General features: G+C 39.9%; 1 protein-coding gene across 5 annotated transcripts; it reads right to left on the bottom strand.

Moving 5' to 3' along the window:
* Window positions 1–10,904: 10,904 nt before the first annotated feature.
* LOC124181071 (neural cell adhesion molecule 2-like) lies at window positions 10,905–17,641 on the bottom strand. Of its 5 annotated transcripts, none has more exons than XM_046567251.1 (12): window positions 17,525–17,641; window positions 17,226–17,355; window positions 15,954–16,159; window positions 15,696–15,862; window positions 15,422–15,563; window positions 12,682–12,816; window positions 12,392–12,559; window positions 12,164–12,303; window positions 11,839–12,001; window positions 11,656–11,762; window positions 11,437–11,586; window positions 10,905–11,361 (listed from the first exon to the last, which is right to left on the bottom strand). In XM_046567251.1, the coding sequence occupies exons 1-11, from the start codon at window positions 17,634–17,636 to the stop codon at window positions 11,464–11,466; spliced, it is 1,593 nt and encodes a 530-aa protein (XP_046423207.1). In that variant the 5' UTR covers window positions 17,637–17,641; the 3' UTR covers window positions 10,905–11,361; window positions 11,437–11,463. The 5 variants fall into 5 exon arrangements, with proteins under 5 accessions (XP_046423207.1, XP_046423208.1, XP_046423206.1 ...); XM_046567252.1 differs by having other exon boundaries at window positions 10,905–11,304; XM_046567250.1 differs by having other exon boundaries at window positions 10,905–11,586.

The following is a 17,641-nucleotide window of genomic DNA, read 5'->3' as shown; positions in this document are numbered from 1 at the left end:
CCTGGAAGTCGAGAAATTTTATTAGCGGACTGACAGCTACCGAATTTGGGGTTGCGCGAAAAACGAATTGAAATAATTTATTGTAAACGTGAACCAGGAACCACGGAGCGCTTATCCTGGAAGTCGAGAAATTTTATTAGCGGACTGACAGCTACCGAATTTGGGGTTGCGCGAAAAACGAATTGAAATAATTTATTGTAAACGTGAACCAGGAACCACGGAGCGCTTATCCTGGAAGTCGAGAAATTTTATTAGCGGACTGACAGCTACCGAATTTGGGGTTGCGCGAAAAACGAATTGAAATAATTTATTGTAAACGTGAACCAGGAACCACGGAGCGCTTATCCTAGAAGTCGAGAAATTTTATTTGCGGACTGACAGATACCGAATTTGGGGTTGCGCGGAGAACGAATTGAAATAATTTATTGTAAACGTGAACCAGGAACCACGGAGCGCTTATCCTGGAAGTCGAGAAATTTTATTAGCGGACTGACAGCTACCGAATTTGGGGTTGCGCGAAAAACGAATTGAAATAATTTATTGTAAACGTGAACCAGGAACCACGGAGCGCTTATCCTGGAAGTCGAGAAATTTTATTAGCGGACTGACAGCTACCGAATTTGGGGTTGCGCGAAAAACGAATTGAAATAATTTATTGTAAACGTGAACCAGGAACCACGGAGCGCTTATCCTGGAAGTCGAGAAATTTTTCTTAGCGGACTGACAGCTACCGAATTTGGGGTTGCGCGAAAAACGAATTGAAATAATTTATTGTCAAAATGAACCAGGAACCACGGAGCGCTTATCCTGGAAGTCGAGAAATTTTATCAGCGGACTGACAGCTACTGACTTTGGGCTTGCGCGAAAAACGAATTGAAATAATTTATTGTAAAGATGACAAGTTTGAAAAAGATTAGATGAAATATAATTGCAATCGCCATCTCATATTAAAAAATTGTTAAAATCACCGAGCAGAAATCCTCGTCCCTCTCCTCCTGAATCACCGCGATTACCCGCAACCACCCCTAACCGCCCCCAACGACCACCGCCAACCACCTTGAGTTATACCTCGAATGCTAATAAATATTTTCAGGATGAGAACAAATCAAAAATACCGTGTGAGGTTTAATATAATTTTTTTATCGACATATTTGACCAAAAAGATTACGAGAAGATTGTAAAGTTATAGAAATTTTATTAGCGCACCGACAGCTACTGAATTTGGGCTTGCGCGAAAAACGAATTAAAATAATTTATTGTAAACATGAACCAGGAACCACGGAGCGCTTATCCTGGAAGTCGAGAAATTTTATTAGCGGACTGACAGCTACTGAATTTCGGCTTGGGCGAAAAACGAATTGAAATAATTTATTGTAAACATGAACCAGGAACCACGGAGCGCTTATCCTGGAAGTCGAGAAATTTCATTAGCGGACTGACAGCTACTGAATTTCGGCTTGCGCGAAAAACGAATTGAAATAATTTATTGTAAACATGAACCAGGAACCACGGAGCGCTCATCCTGGAAGTCGAGTTTCACCGCGTAGCGGACTCGAAGCGTGGGATCCGGGAGGTTGAGAACCCGGTACTTGAAATACGTAGCGGACCCGAAGCGCGGGATCCGAGAGGTTGAGAACGCGGTACTCGAAATTTGCGGAGCGCGACTCTCAACCGTCCGCTCTACTGCGCGGTTGTTACCAGACTGAGGAACTCGGCTAGCCGATTCTAGATTGGTGACGTCACTTTCCGAATATCCGAAAATTCAAACTTTGGTTTCGAACTGTAATACTAGGTATGATGATGTATGATGTATGATGTACGATGTATGATGTATGATGTATGATGATATGATACGATGTATAATGAGTTTAGTTTTCACATTTCATACGAGAAATACGCACTTCATCTCTCCTGCCGATTCCAGACTCAAGCGGCCAGGCCCTTCGATGGTCAGCCGTTGATTGAGGATATATTCTTCAGTGAACGGCTCGGCTAATAACGCTGCCGTTCTGCGACAGTTGGATGATGAAAAATTTCGCTCGTATCTTTCAAATGTGTGTTAAAATACACTCGAAGTGTGAAGAAGTTTCGTTCTTTCTCTCCCTATCACCTTTCTAGGTCTTTAAATCACTACGCAGCGTTAAATACTGTTTCATATACGAAGCATCCGTTTCATCTCGCTCAAAATTAACGCACCCGTGATGTATTACAGTTACTCTGAATTTTTTTCCATCCGAATACTTTTCGAAAAATAAATTCTGCTCCTCCACCCAACGCAGATACTTCACTTGCGACCAGCTAAAACAGCGTTTCGATTCTATGCCTATGAAAATTCAAGATCGAAAGAGCAAATGAAAAGTTGTTGGAATAATTATGAATACTAATGTTATGGAATACATCGAGTGCGCGTCGACTAGAATCCCATTTCGAAATGAATAATTCTTCTCTTTTCATATCATAGCTAATCCAGTAATATAGGTAAATAGGATGGTTGGAGGTGGTCGGCGCTGGCGGAAGGTGATAGGGGGTGGTCGAAAGTGGCCATTGATGGTCGGAGGTGGCAGGGGGAGGTAGGAGGTGGTCGAAAATGGTAGGACATTTCATAAGTTAAAGTCGACGATGATCCGGTGCATCAATTTCATCGTTACAGATTTTCGTTTCACATGAGGCATAGAGTACTCAACAACGATAATGCAGTCCTTAAAATTCATCATTCATCTCCGTCTGGAAAGCTAATTCGCAAGGCGTGGTATTCTAGATATGTCAAAACTAAGCTAGCGGCACGTGTTTGCATTATTAGAAAAATACCCGTACTCTACATACACTGTTTCTAATCTTTTGCTACATTTGGTTTAATCCCTATGCTTCCACAGCACGAATAGTCGGAAATGTTTTTGATTATCCATAATAAAATAAGAGAAGTAACAAAGCTTAAATTTATTGTTAAAGCTCCAATGAATACATCAAACTGCGGTCGAATTCATTTATTATTTGCACATGACCTCTGTACATTTGATAAATTATTTCTAAATACATTGAAACATATGTATTTATAATGAAATATCATGCAATGGGCTGTGTAAACTATAAACTATAATTTCTATCAAATAGCTGCTTTTATGTCAACACGGCTTTGAGACTCAGTTAAGTTGGATCTAGATTTTTGCCATCGTATGTAGGACATTGGGTTACAAGAACAAATGCGAATTACGAAGAACTCCGTATTAGAGATAAGGATATTTTAGTTCAAGTATACCTATACACAGAAATCCGTATGTGAATGTACTAAAACCTCTGTGTATACCTCTCTGTATATGTATATATATATACGCATGCATAAGTATGCATATACATATATACACATACATGTACATAAATAATTGCCAAGAAATTAGAAACACTCACAACTTGTCGCAAATAGAGTAAAACGTAAGGTTAATGATATACAAATTACACAAGCGCACCATAAAACGTGGCAAGGGTAATCCTAGTGCAGTGATTGTATAAACTAAAGACATATACATTTACTTATACATGATATAAATTAATAGTCTAGAAGAGAGTATTTAAAGAGCTTATCTAATTCCGATCTTGTCACAACAGATCATTAACATAATCAATATACGGTTAAAGCTGTATTAGCTACATTCACAGTTAGAGATAATATTTTTTATCCATTTTTATAGTTATTTAATTTCTTGTACAACAATTTTTCAAACTTCACCGCAAAATGCCCAACGAGTTCTCGCAGTGCAAATACGAGTCCAATTACCTTACAGATGGCATTACATTGATTTTTGCCTTCTCGCGTCGAGTTATAAATATAGAGAAATCTCAATGAGAGCTCATTTCTATAAGATTTATTGTAGTGCTATATTCGTAGCTGTACCTGTTATTCTATATTATATACTGTCCTTAATTTGAAACACATACCACAACAATGGCTGAAAGCACAATGGCAAGAAGAGAGGAGCAATCTGCATCTTAATGAATCTTTTTTTCTTTATACGTAGCACAGCGATGTCACGTCGGAGGATATGTACTAGTGGATCACTAGGTGGGGCACAGAACTGAAACATAATTATGTTGAAAATCTTCAACATCTCTTACAGAAAGTAGGTACGTTGCCAGAACTTACATACCAACAATGAATATTCATAGAGGCTATATTCATAAATACTTACAAAAGTAAGCTAATATTTTACCCGCAATTGCTTATTACTGATAACTTGATATGACAATATCCCCTTCCCGCCCCTCCCCGCCCCTCTCACGTCCCACCCCGCCCTACCTACTTCTCCTCCTACTCCTACTCCTACTCCTACTCCTAATCCCACTCCAACTCCTACTATTCCTACTTCTACTCATATTCCTACTCCGAGTCCCATTTCTACCACTACTCCTACTTCTACTCCTATTTCTACATCTTCCCCCGATCCTACTCCTGATGCTGATTCTACTTCGTCAAATATTGTAAAAATGTTAAACTCACCGTGCACGAATCCTCGTCCTCCACCTCGTCCAGCTCCACCACCTCCAATCACCTCGGGTTATACCTGGAATAGTAATAAATATTCTCAGTATAGGAACACATTAAAAATATCGTGTAAGGATTAATATAATTAATTAATTAATTAATAATATAATAAATTTTATTAGCGCATTTATATCTACCGAATTTGTGCTTGCGCGAAAAATGAATTCAAATAATTTAATGTAAACATGACAAGTTTGAAATATTTTAGATGAAATATAATTACAATTGCCATCAAATATTATAAAAGTGTTTTACTCACCGAGCACAAATCCTCAGCCACCTTCTTCTCCTAGTCTTCCTCGTCCTCCTCCTCGTCGACCTCCGACCACCACTAACCACCGCCAACCACCTCGGAACACACACACACACACACACACACACACAGGCGGCTTTTTCACAGGGCTCACGAACTCATGTTGGAGGATTTTTTGGCATTTTCACCGACAATCATGGTCATTTGGAGGATTTTTTACCGACGATCATGGTCATTTGGGAGATTTTCTTACCGACGAGCGGTCGGCAGAGCACATTTGATCTTGTGAGAGTGGGAGTAACTTTCAAGGGTTTGCGTCTGGGCTGCGCGGAGCGGAAAAGGGTTTGAGTCTGGGGAGAATGTATAGGCGGACTGGTCGGCTCGGTCGGTAAGGAAGGTGTTTCTACGCAGAACTCTCCTTGCTATACTACTCTCCAGGTATTCTACACGGTGAAACTCGACTTCCAGGATACGCGCTCCGTAGTTTCTGCGGAGCAGGTACGCTACCTGGTGAAATTTGACTTCCAGGACAAGCGCCCCGTGATTTCTGCACTCTAGGTATTCTACCTGGTGAAACTCGACTGCCAGGACAAGCGCTCCGTGATTTCTGCGCTCCAAATGCACTGTCTGGTGTAACCCGACTTCAGGGACAAGCGCTCCGTAGTTTCTGCGCACAAGGTCAACTACCTGGTGAAACTTGACTTCCAAGAGAAGCGCTTCGTAGTTCCTGCGCTCCAGAGCCGCTGTCTGGTGAAACTCGACTTCAGGGACAAGAGCTCCGTAGTTTCTGCACACAAGGTCTACTACCAGGTGAACCTTGACTTCCAAGACAAGTGCACTGTGATTTCTGCGCTCCAGGTATTCTACACGGTGAAACTCGACTTCCAAGACAAGCGCTCCGTGGTTCCTGCGCTCCAGGTCTGCTACCTGGGGAAACTCGACTGCAGGAACAAGCGCTCTGTAGTTTTGCGCACAAAGTCCACTACCTGGTGAAACTCGACTTCCAGGACAAGCGCTCCGTGGACGTCCGTGGTTCCTGCCCTCCAGTTCCGCTACCTGGTGGAACTCGACTGCAAGATCAAGCACTCTGTAGTTTCTGCGCACAAGATCCACTACCTGGCGAAACTTGATTTCTAGGACAAACGCTCCGTAGTTTCTGCGCTCCAGGTTCACAAGTCGAGTTCAGGGAGAGAACGAGAAGAAGGAGGACAAGGAGAACAAGGCGAACGGGGAGGACGAGGATTTGTGCACGGTGAGTATAATATTTTTATGATATTTAATGGCAATTGTGATTATATTCTATCTAAAATTTTTTGATCTCGTCATGTTTACAATAAATTATTTCAATTCATTTTTCGCGTAAGCCCAAATTCAGTAGTTATCAATGCGCTAATGTAATTTGTATAATTTGTTACAATTTTCTCATAATCATCTTGGTCAAATGTGTCGATAAAAAAATTATATTGATCCTCACACAATATCCTTGAAGTGTTCTACCTCTTACTGAAAATATTTAATAATATTCAAGGTATAACCCGATGTAGTTAGAGGTGTTCCTTGGAGGTGGTTGGCGGTGGTTGGCGGTGGTTGGAGGTGGTCGGAGGTGGACGAGAAGAAGGACGAGTAATACAAGGAGAACAAGGTGGACGAGGAGGACGGAGATTTTTGCTCGGTGAGTTTAACATTGTAATGATATTTATTGACAATTGTCACTATATTTTATTCAAAATTTTTCAAACCTGTCATGTTGACAATAAATTATTTCAATTCATTTTTCACGCAAGCACAAATTCATTAGCTATAAATGCGCTAGTGAAATTTATTATATTGTTAATTCATTAATTAATTATATTGATCCTCACACAATATTTTTGATGTGTTCTTACACTGAAAATATTTATTACTATTCCAGGTATAACTCGAGTTGGAGGTGGTCGGAGGTGGTCGGACATGATTGGCGGTCATAGTACGTGGCTGGAGAAGTGGGAGAAGGCGGACAAGAAGGACCAAGTAGGAGTATGAGTAGGAGTGTTAGGAGTTGAAGTAAAAGTAGCAGTGAAAGAAGAAGTAGAAGTAAGAGTGAAAATACCCTATCCTACCATACCCTCTCCGTCTCACGCCCCATCTCTAGCACTTCTACTCTGACTCCCACTCCTACTCCTACACCTATTCCTACTTCGACTCCTACTCCCACTTCAACTCCTAACTCTCCAATTCCTACTCCGAATTGGTCCTTCTTCTCCATTGGTCATATGAATCGCATCTAGAACCAAAAATTTTCAGCTCCAAGAATAAAGAAAAAAAGTATGGCTAACCCCTTTGTATTTTTTGCGAAAAATTTGAAAAATTGAAAAAGTGCTGGAATAAATTCTTTCATGGTCTATTGCGACGTAATTTTGAGAAAGAAATCGATTGGGCGCATTCCCAATACGCTGTGATCAACGGATCAGAAGTTACAGCCAAAAAACGAGAACCTGTGTTTTCGAAATTTTTCAGCAGGTGCTTTTTCCTCCGTAATTTCTCTCCCGTTGATCCCACCCTCTTTTTGCTGTGTTTTCTGAGTTCACGAGGGTTCAATTAGTCAGGTCAGGGTCGTACAAATCGAATCGAAGACCAAAAGTTTTGCGCTCAAAAAAACAGCAAGGCTTACCCCTTTGCATTTTTGGCGAAAATATTCGCGATCTTGGAAAGTGCTGAAATAAATTCATCACGGCACTATTTCGACGTAATTTCGCGAGAGAAATCGATTAGGCGCAGTCCCAATACGCTGTGATCAACGGGTCAAAAGTCACAGCCAAATAACGTGAACCTGTGTTTTCGACGTTTTTCAGCAGGTGCTTCTTTTTTCGTAATTTCTCTCCTGTTGACCCCACGCTCTTTTTGCTGCTATTTGTGAGTTGCTGAGGGTCCAATTAGTCAGAAAAGGGTCAAACAAATCGAATCTGAGACCATGAATATTTGGCTCGAAAAGTGAACAAAAAGTAAGGCTAATCCCTCTGCATTCTACGCGGAAATTTTCGCGATTTTGAAAAGTGCTGGAATGTATTCTTTCATATACTATTTCGACGTGATTTTGCGAGAGAAATCGATTGGGCGTAGTCACAATGCGCTATGAGCAACGGATCAAGAGTTACTGCCTGAAAACGAAGAATTTTCATCGTCATATCTCTGCGGTGGTGGTTGGCTGTCATAGTACGTGGCTGGATAACTAGAAGTTGTGTAGGAGTGTTGGGAGTTGGAGTAGGAGTAGCAGTAGAAGTGAAAGTAGAAGTAAGAGTAGAATTAGGAGTAGTAGGAGGTAGACTAGGAGTAGGAGTAGAAGCAGGAGTAGGAGCGGGAGTGGGAGTGGGATGACGGAAAGTAGGAGAGGTGGGGTGGGTTGCGGTGGCGTTGTGTCAGGTAGGGTAGGGTGTAGGGTAGGGTAGGGTGGGGCAGGGCAGGGTTGGGTAGGGTGTAGGGTGTAGGGTAGGGTAGGGTAGCGTGTAGGGTAGGGCCCCACCACCCCGCTATCTCACCACCCCGACACCCTAACACCACACCGACCCAACACCCCAGACTACCTTACCACCTTCAATCACCTGCAACGAGCTTCTAGTCCATCTCGTCCTTCTCGTCCTCCTCCTCCTTGTCCTCCTTCTAGTTCTTGACCACCTTCGTTTACCTCCTACCACCGCCAACCACCTCCAACAACCATCGATAACCACCTCCGGTTATACCTTGAACAGTAATAAATAGTTTCCGTATAAGAACACTTCAAAAATATTGTGTAAGGATTAATATAATCAATTAATTAATTAATAATATGATAAATCTTAGTAGCACATTTATAGGTACTGAATTTGTGCTTGCGCGAAAAATGAATTGAAATAATTTGTTGTGAATATGAAAAGTTTGAAAATTTCGAATTAAAATATATTTGCAATTGCCAAGAAATATTATAAAAATGTTTTACTCACCGAGCACAAATCCTCGTCCTCCTCCTCCACCTTTTTTTTCTCGTCTTCCTCTTCTTCCTCCGCTTAGTCCTTCTCCTCGTCGACCTTGATCACCCGCAACTACCCCAACCACCTTCGAACACCTCCAACCACCGCCAACCACCTCCAACGACCACCGCCAACGACCTCGGGTTATGCCTCGCATACCAATAAATATTTTCAGCCTTAGAACACATCCAAAATATTCTGTAAGGATTAGTATAATTTTTGTATCGACACATTTTACCAAGAAGATTATGAGAAAATTATAAAAAATTGTCTAAATATTATTAGCGCACTGACAGCTACTGAATTTTGGCTTGCGCGAAATATGAATTGAAATAATTCATTGTAAACATTAAACAGGAACCCCGGAGCGCTTGTCCTGGAAGTCAAGTTTCACCAGGTAGTGGACCTGGAGCCCAGGAACCACGGAGCGCTTGTACTGGAAGTCGAGTTTTCCCAGATTGCGTACCTGAAGCGCAGAAATCACAGTGCGCTTGTCCTGGAAGTCGAGTTTCACCAGGTAGTGGACCTGGAGCCCAGGAACCACGGAGCCCTTGTCCTGGAAGTCGAGTTTCACGAGGTAGTGAACCTGGAGCCCAGGAACCACGGAGCCCTTGTCCTGGAAGTCGAGTTTCACCAGGTAGCGGACCCGGAGCGCAGGATCCAGGAGATAGAGAACCTGGTACTCGAAATCTGCGGAGCGCGATTCTCATACGTCCGCTTTACAGCGCGGTTGTTTCCAGACTGAGGAATTCGGCTAGCTGATTTCAGATTGATGACGTCAAGAGAGAAAAAATGTTGTGTGACGTTACTTTCTGAACATCCGAACATGCGAACATCCAAACTTTGGTTTCGAACTTTAAAACTATGTACGATGTATGATGTATGATGTACGATGATATGATATGATGTATAATGATTTTAGTGTTTACATTTCAGACAAGAAATACGCACTTTATCTCCCCTGCCGATTCCAGACTCAAGTGGCTTGGCCCTTCGATGGTCAGCCGTTGACTAAAGATGTATTCTTCAGTTAACAGGTCAGCTAATAACGCTGCCGTTCTGCGACAGTTGGATGATACAAATTTTTGCTCGTACTTTTTAAATGTGTGTTAAAATCTACTCGAAGTTTCAAGAAGCTTCGTTCTTTCTCAAAAACAAATCGCCAACAATCACCTTTTCAGGACTTTCAATTAGGACACTCCGTACAATACTGTCTTGTACATGGAGCATCCATTTCTTCTGAATCCAAATTAGCGCATCCGTGATGTATTACCGTTACTCTGAATTTTTTTCATACGAACACTGTTCGAAAACAATTCTGCTTCTGTACTCAACATAGATACTTCACTTGCGACTAGCTAAAACAAAGTTTCGATTCTATGCCTAAAAAAATTCAAGATCGAGAGAGCCAACGAAAATTCTTTGGAATAATTAGGAATATTGAAGTTGTGGAATACATCGAGCACGTGTCAAATAGAATCCGAGTTTTCATTGTTTTGTGTACCGTCAGGTTTCAGTGATGTCTACTTTCGTCTGAGTGCGTCGAGTGCCCATTTTATTAATCTTTTCGCTGATTTTCGGCAAATGCGGTGGTGTGGAAACGAGTAAAAGTAAACTTATTTTCACTGGTCCAATACTAACATATTGTATTTTTTCAAATGACAATTGTATTCTCGCGCAAATTTAACTCATTTTCAATAATACTTATGCTTCGATAATGTGTAACGCCTGTAAAATCGTAATACCTTCGGATTTCTCTAATTTAGTCAATGTGAAGTCCACGTAAATACATTTTTCTTCTTGATAAATTTCGTTTGATAATTAAAGTCAGCAAGGTGCACATACCTTTGGCAATTTAGCGTTTGGCAATTCAAACATCTTTCTTCCCGCTTGACCTTTCGCAGTCGGCACAAGTTGTCACAATAAAACAGGATATTTGCATACCAAATGGGCACGTCTCCCGTGAAAAACGATAAAGAACAAAAAAAAAAAAAAAACGATGTTCATTCAAAACCAGCTACTATAAACGACAAAAAGAACGATGTTCAAATTTTGTACATTTGAGGTACGGATGATCCGTCTAAAATACCTATTGTACAAAATGGAATACAGTAAGAAATTAACTCCCATCTTCGCTTTTAAATCTTTATTGTAGAAAACTATTTAAAAATTTCTATGACAAATTTGTATATTCGCTTGGTTTCTAGATTACTTAACGGAATCTACTGTTAAATGCTTTTTTTAAAAAATCATTACATTCATATACATAAATAGAACAAGCATGAAAAGAAAAATAAGAATAATTCAGGGGGAATAACGGCTGATCCCCGCATCGCCGCCACCCCTAGGCCAGGGCCTTGTTGATCTGGGCGTAAATACGGGCCTGACTAAAATATCCATCAATATTCAACACAAATCACCGCTTGACACGTGTGATGTCCACCATTTTGCTCGACAAAGTATCGTATACGGAGTTTAGATTTGTATTGCAAAATATCGCACTTATGGTTTTTTGACAGTGACTTGTTATTCTATATTTTGGTTAATGAAAAGCATATTATATATTTCCCACTTGCTTGCCTGTTAAACTATAATGAAATATCATAGAAATACATATATTCCATAGGTATGCCACTTCAGTTGAGACAGTCGAATGTACGTACCAAGTTTCAAGTTTTCTCGAGGAATTCTTATTTCTTATCTTCAGATAATAACTTGGCTTGATCATCGATGTTCAACTTGGGGTCTCGGCATTCGACCGTCTCTTTCACAAAATAAACTGATCCTGCCTTGAGCAGCTTCTTACTCCAAAGCTATGAAACATGCACAAGATTAATATTTCTCCACGGAACAGCGGTGTCATTCATTCTTTTGATACTCACTCTCTTACGGTTCGCTTTAAGTCCCATGCAAGCAATGATTATGACAATAATTATGGTAAGCCCGCAGATCAACCCAAGATGAATTATGTGACTTCGTCCTGAAAATACTACAATTGTTATAGGTCGAAATAATTGTCGAAGATTGAATACATCATATTCGAAATAGGTATTGCATAAGTTTACCTTCATTCACTACAATATCCACGGATCTTTCATCGCTGCCAAAACGATTCACAACTCGACACGTGTATCGTCCACTATCTTGCTCGAGAAGGTATCGCATCTGGAGCTCAGATTTGTCTCGCGAAATTTTGTACCCATTGTGTTTCGGCAGTGACTTGTTATCCTACATTTTGGCAGAAAAAAAGCACACTTTCTCGTGGTAGTTGACAAAGACATTCCTAATACTTCCGTAATGTTATAGTACACATATTCATGAATTAATATCTTGCGAGACTTCGACGAAGATAATATCAACAAGTTTAAAATGCACTATGCATTACGTTACCTTCAACCAGGTGATTTCTGGTTTTGGCATTCCGTCAGCTAAGCATATGAGAATTACGTCGTCTTTTCGTTTTTTGCCAGTGTCAATCACTAACTGAGAAGTGTTCATATTCCATTCGTATATTTTTGGTTTACGCCCAGCTGAAACAGTCAAAAAACAGAAGTAATTCATTTAAGTTGATTCCAGTATAAATTCTTTTCAAGCCATGATCAAAGTAATTTTACATACCCGCCACAGACAAGTTATACGCCTGGGGTTTGAAGCCCTTACTCTTGTCGAGAACATCACAAATGTAAATCCCATCGTCCAATCGAGTCACTCTGCTTATTTGAAGTATTGAAAGATGCGTAAATTTTGTTTTCTTTTTCAAAACTCTCATTCTTCCTGTTTCAAGATCTACAAAAATATATTTATGTACTTCACGGATTCATGTTGATATTCGTACTGTTACTGACTTCATTCGAAGAAGCAGGCTTGACTAAATATTATGATGAAAAATCAAACAAAGTCATATTTACCCGAACGATTAACGTTCCATTTAAGAATCTCATCGCTACTAAAATTAAGATAACTTGAAATACCACACGTGATATTGATGCTATCACCTTCCGCGACAGATTCAAGAGGCATTATAGCGAACGACGCGTTGACGTCTGAAACAACCACAAATTGATGAAATTATTTTGTTTTTTGATAATAGTATACTTTGGTATTTCATCATCAAATTTCCTGGCCAAATCAAATTGAGTAATGTACTGCGGCAGACGTCTCTACTTCCACATTTGGCTGCAAGTCTCACATACATTATTCGAAATCTTGCATAAGTCTGTTGTCAGATGGCAAACAGTCACTGTCAGCGAAGATTCTGTATTTCACAAATTTTTACAACCGAGGACAAAGCTTCTAGGGTAGATATATGTCAACAGGGGCATGAAACTCGAGGGGAGCAATAATTGGAGTGTGTGAAAGTTTCATATAACAGTGAATTTGCAAGCTATGGGATTACTCGAGTCCCGAAGGATACCAAGGCTGGATATCCAAGGATGGCAAGGCACCAAGAATCACACACAGGAAAGGCTTGTTGTAAACGTAATAACCAACAATTCAATTCCGGAAATGTGGAGTAAATTGATGTCAGTCTACGAGTAGAAATCGGCAACAACCCTACACCTTGAGCAAACGAAATTCTTCTCTCTAAAATGCGAAGGTCACCAGGTATCCGTCTTTTCCGGGAAACCGGAAAAAATACGGTGAAAAATAGCTCAGCTGGAAGAAGTAGTTTCAGAGCGGATGATCATAACAAAGGTGTTAACGTCGCTGTTGGGAAAATTTTTCGTTGCGGTGTGGGAGTCTGTACCACTCCAGAGTCAGAGCATCAGGGTCATCACATAAGTAAGTTTAGAACCAGAATACGAAGAGAGTAACCAAGAAGACGACAAATTTGATCACCGATCAGGGAGCAGCGTCTTCGAGGAGTGCCACGAAGTGTTGAGTGAAAGTAATGATTCAAGTGAGTCTCAAGTAGATTTGAATACTACGACAATTGGTGAGCCGGAAAAACGTAAAATCACAAAACCTAAAAGGTATACCGATTACGAAACAAGCTTCGTAAGTGTACTAAATGAACCAATGATATGTGGATAAGCAAATCAAAGCATCCACTCCGACAAGTGGAAAGAAACAATGAACACTAAATTGAGTACATTATGTAAAAACAAAACTTGGACTGTAGTACCTACTCCAATAAACAAAAAAAAAAAATAATAGATAGTAGAGGAGTATGCATCGGTTGCAGAAATAACAACCATTAGAATCATAATAGCTATAGGAAATAGATTAAGTTTACCAATGTATCACATGGATGTTAAAAGCGTTTTTCTGTATGGCGAGATAAATGAAAAAGTATGTATATATGCCCATTTATATTGAGAACAAACATAACATTGTTTGTAAATTAAACAAATCTATTTATGGTTCGAAGAAATCTCCAAAATATTGGAATTCCAAGTTTGACAAAATAATAACAAAAAGAGGTTTTATTCGTTCTCAAAATGATTTTTGCTTTTATACAAAATGTAATTCTGTCTCAAAAACATATCTGATATTGTTTGCAGATTGACATTCTCGTTGTTGTCACAAAAAATGAAGAAATCTGTGAGTTGAAAACATACTTGAGAAATATATCTGAGACAAGTGATCTAGGCCTGGTATCGAACTATTTAGGAATACGCGTTACACAAAACGTTCGAAAGGGAATTACTGAGTTGACGCGAGCAGTCTGTTTCAAACAAATTTTAAATAAATTTGGTATGCAGGATTCTAAATCCATGTCAACACCCATGGAAAATAAGTTTCAGATCATTAAGCCAGATATAAGCTATCCGATACTAGAGACAAAATGTCGACAAATAATAGGCTGCGTTATGTACGCTGTACTGGCAATAAAACCATACTTATGCACTAGCGTAACGTATTTAAGCGGATACTAAAATTATGCCAATAATGGCTATGTACATGGCGCTAAAGCGAATACTCAGATAGGTGAATAAAACTTTGCGATATAGTTGTGCAATTGCATAGTTGCTTGGTTATCTCGCAAGCAGCAAAGTGTTAGCTGATCGTCGATAGAAGCTGAGTGCATAGCTTCGAGTTCAGCAACAGTCGAAGCCTACGGATATCCAGGAGGGTGTTATAATCTTATTGTATGTCTGTAACAGAAATATCTACGTACTATGTGATTGGAATTGACTGGAAAGGAATGTGAAAAGCTTTATTGAGGGGGCGTATTAAACTGTTAGTACGCAATAAAGCTTGAAGAAAGTCGCAACTTCTCGCTTTGCAATTTTGACTTATCATCCATGATCGACACATCGTACTTCGGATATAACTTTGAATTTCCGCTACTTGATTTCCTTCTTCTTCCCTCTCAAACCTCGCGTGAGAGCAGTCGTGTAAAAATTAAACATGTTTTTCAGGTGAAGCTGCAAATAAGACGTGAATATAAAAAAAAAAATCTGTCGTTCACTGTACCAAACTTCAAATCCATTTTTTGTAACAATATGTTTGTTTCCCTAGACTGTTCTGAGGTATCTATACCATCTTTTGTTAGAAATGCCAGAATCCAATAATATTCAATTCGAAGCGTTTCAAATCTTGGAAATCAGTTAGTCGAATGATTCTCGAGATAATCATGATACTATCAGTCTATGTTCAATAACCAGAGTAGATTCTGCGATACATATAATGTAAGGAACATACCAGAAACAGAGATTAATTTGGTATCTTCAGCACAGCTAATATAGTTGCAGCTTCTGCATGTCAGATATCCTGTGTCGTTAACCTTTATGTTCAAATGCGACACCGAAGTCACCGCATCGTGGTTTGCAAATTCCCCAAAATCCTAAGTGGGAAATACGTATTTAAGTATTGCGTACGTCAAACGCAGCGGAATAAGTATTCGTAGGGCTATTAGTGAGTATACATGAATCTCAAGGAAATCTGAAATCAACCAGAAAGATTTATAAGTACTTACCAAAAGAGATGCGGACCTATTTCCATTCAGTAATGGATAGTTAGGCAATTCCATATAACTCCACGTCACGTTTGCCAACGGATAACTGACCGTCATGCAGAGAAAATTTGTCGACTGGCCCGGTGCAACGTATGTCAAGGATGTAATAATTTTGGGAACCGGCGGGGCTAAGAAGTATGAGAAGTAATTAGTACAGCGATGACGTGAACAAACATACTCAATTGTACGATTGGAAATGTACGATAGAAAATATCTTACCATCAATTGTCAAGTGAAGATTTATTTCACTCGTGTCATGTTTCGTTCTCACGCGAATGACATATTCGCCGTTATCGTACACGTCCGATTTATGTATTTCGAAAAGGTGGTTTAGCCTTCCGTCGATCCGGAAGGTGTCGCTGACCGAGTATTTGCTGCTATTCTTGAAATCGATTTCCGTGGTTTTTTCACCGATATTCTTGTACCTGCATAAAACCAACGTAACGTTTTCCGCTTTAGAGTGACAACATTTAAACTGTGACATGATCCTTTACTATCTCTGCAAAGATGTCATGCAGCCCTATGGGAAACGGTGTCCATACGAATACGAGCCGTGGCCACTGCTGTGTTCTACATAACGCATACTGGGACAATCTCTTGAAGCTTGAAAATCAACCGCGCATGCGCCAAGTAATTCAATCTCATTGGTCGGCGAAATCTTCCCGCAGCGATATTTTTGTCTGCAATGCACGCGAGCCAACATACGCAAAATGTGTACATTTGAATTTTCAAAGAGCATAAGCATCAAATTCCGACCGTTCTTTGAAGAATCGACTTTCCGACCCAATAACAAATACTTCCCAAACCTTTCCGAGTCACTACCTCAATTATTTGAGATTCTAACCTCGAAAATTCGTATCAACTGCATCCCCGTCAGAAATAGTTTGACAGCTAAAACTAGGGATCGCCAGCCTGCACGAACAGCCGATGAAGCACGCGCATGCACAGTTCATTCTCATCAATTGATATGAAACGAGAAACGTGTTTATGTATTTTTTTTTTTTAGAATTTGCGTTCATGCAGGTCGTAGTAAAAAATCCATCCAAATATTTATACCAATAAAAAAAGGGTTTCCTTACAATGAAGGGAAATAGATGTACATGTCCGAGGGGAAATTTTATTAGCTTTAAAATTAGCGACATCTGGGACCTGTGCGCTAAGCAAGTCCAGAGATATGAGTGCTCAGCCGTATGTTTTTTTTACAAATTTCCGTTCAAGTGTAACTCCAAAAATACTGACACTAAAATTTAAGAAAATTGGAGGAAATCTTTCGGTGGCAACACATTCACTAACTCTTGTGAAATTTAGAAATATCGATGGGAATGTTTTCCCCACATGTGTGCACTGTGACGTGGAATAACTATCCTTATTATTTTTTTATTTACTCACACAATATAATCTTACAAGAACTACAATTTTTCTGATCGATTGTCTCGACTTATTAGAGAAAGCAAATACGGAACTGTTCAATTATATAAAATGAACGCTCACCAGTGCAGCGAGTATTCGGGATATGCGTCAATCTTAATATTCCATCTGGAAGTCTTTCCCTCTTTTCCTACAATCGATCGATAATCGTCACCTTCAACCATCCTTACGTCGACAAAAAAGTGGTTCGGATCTGCGATTGAAAAATTAGGCATGCATTAATGCATTATTCTGTAGAATATGTAAACGATCTCTTCTGTGCAGACCGATCGAAACACTACACCATACCTAAAAACCTGACAATACGATATCGGTCTCACTTTGTAGTATGTACAGCCAGCGTTGACGATTGTGATGCTTACCCCAAAACTTAATATCACACGTGTCTGCTGCTTCACCATCACCGGAAAATTCTTGTACGAAACAAGTGTAGCTACCGCCATCATTTTCCGTCACATTCTTAATTGTCAGCATGGAAA

Source organism: Neodiprion fabricii, chromosome 4, assembly GCF_021155785.1.
Source record: "Neodiprion fabricii isolate iyNeoFabr1 chromosome 4, iyNeoFabr1.1, whole genome shotgun sequence".
Classification (NCBI taxonomy): domain Eukaryota; kingdom Metazoa; phylum Arthropoda; class Insecta; order Hymenoptera; family Diprionidae; genus Neodiprion; species Neodiprion fabricii.
This window is presented reverse-complemented; position numbering and strand designations above follow the sequence as displayed.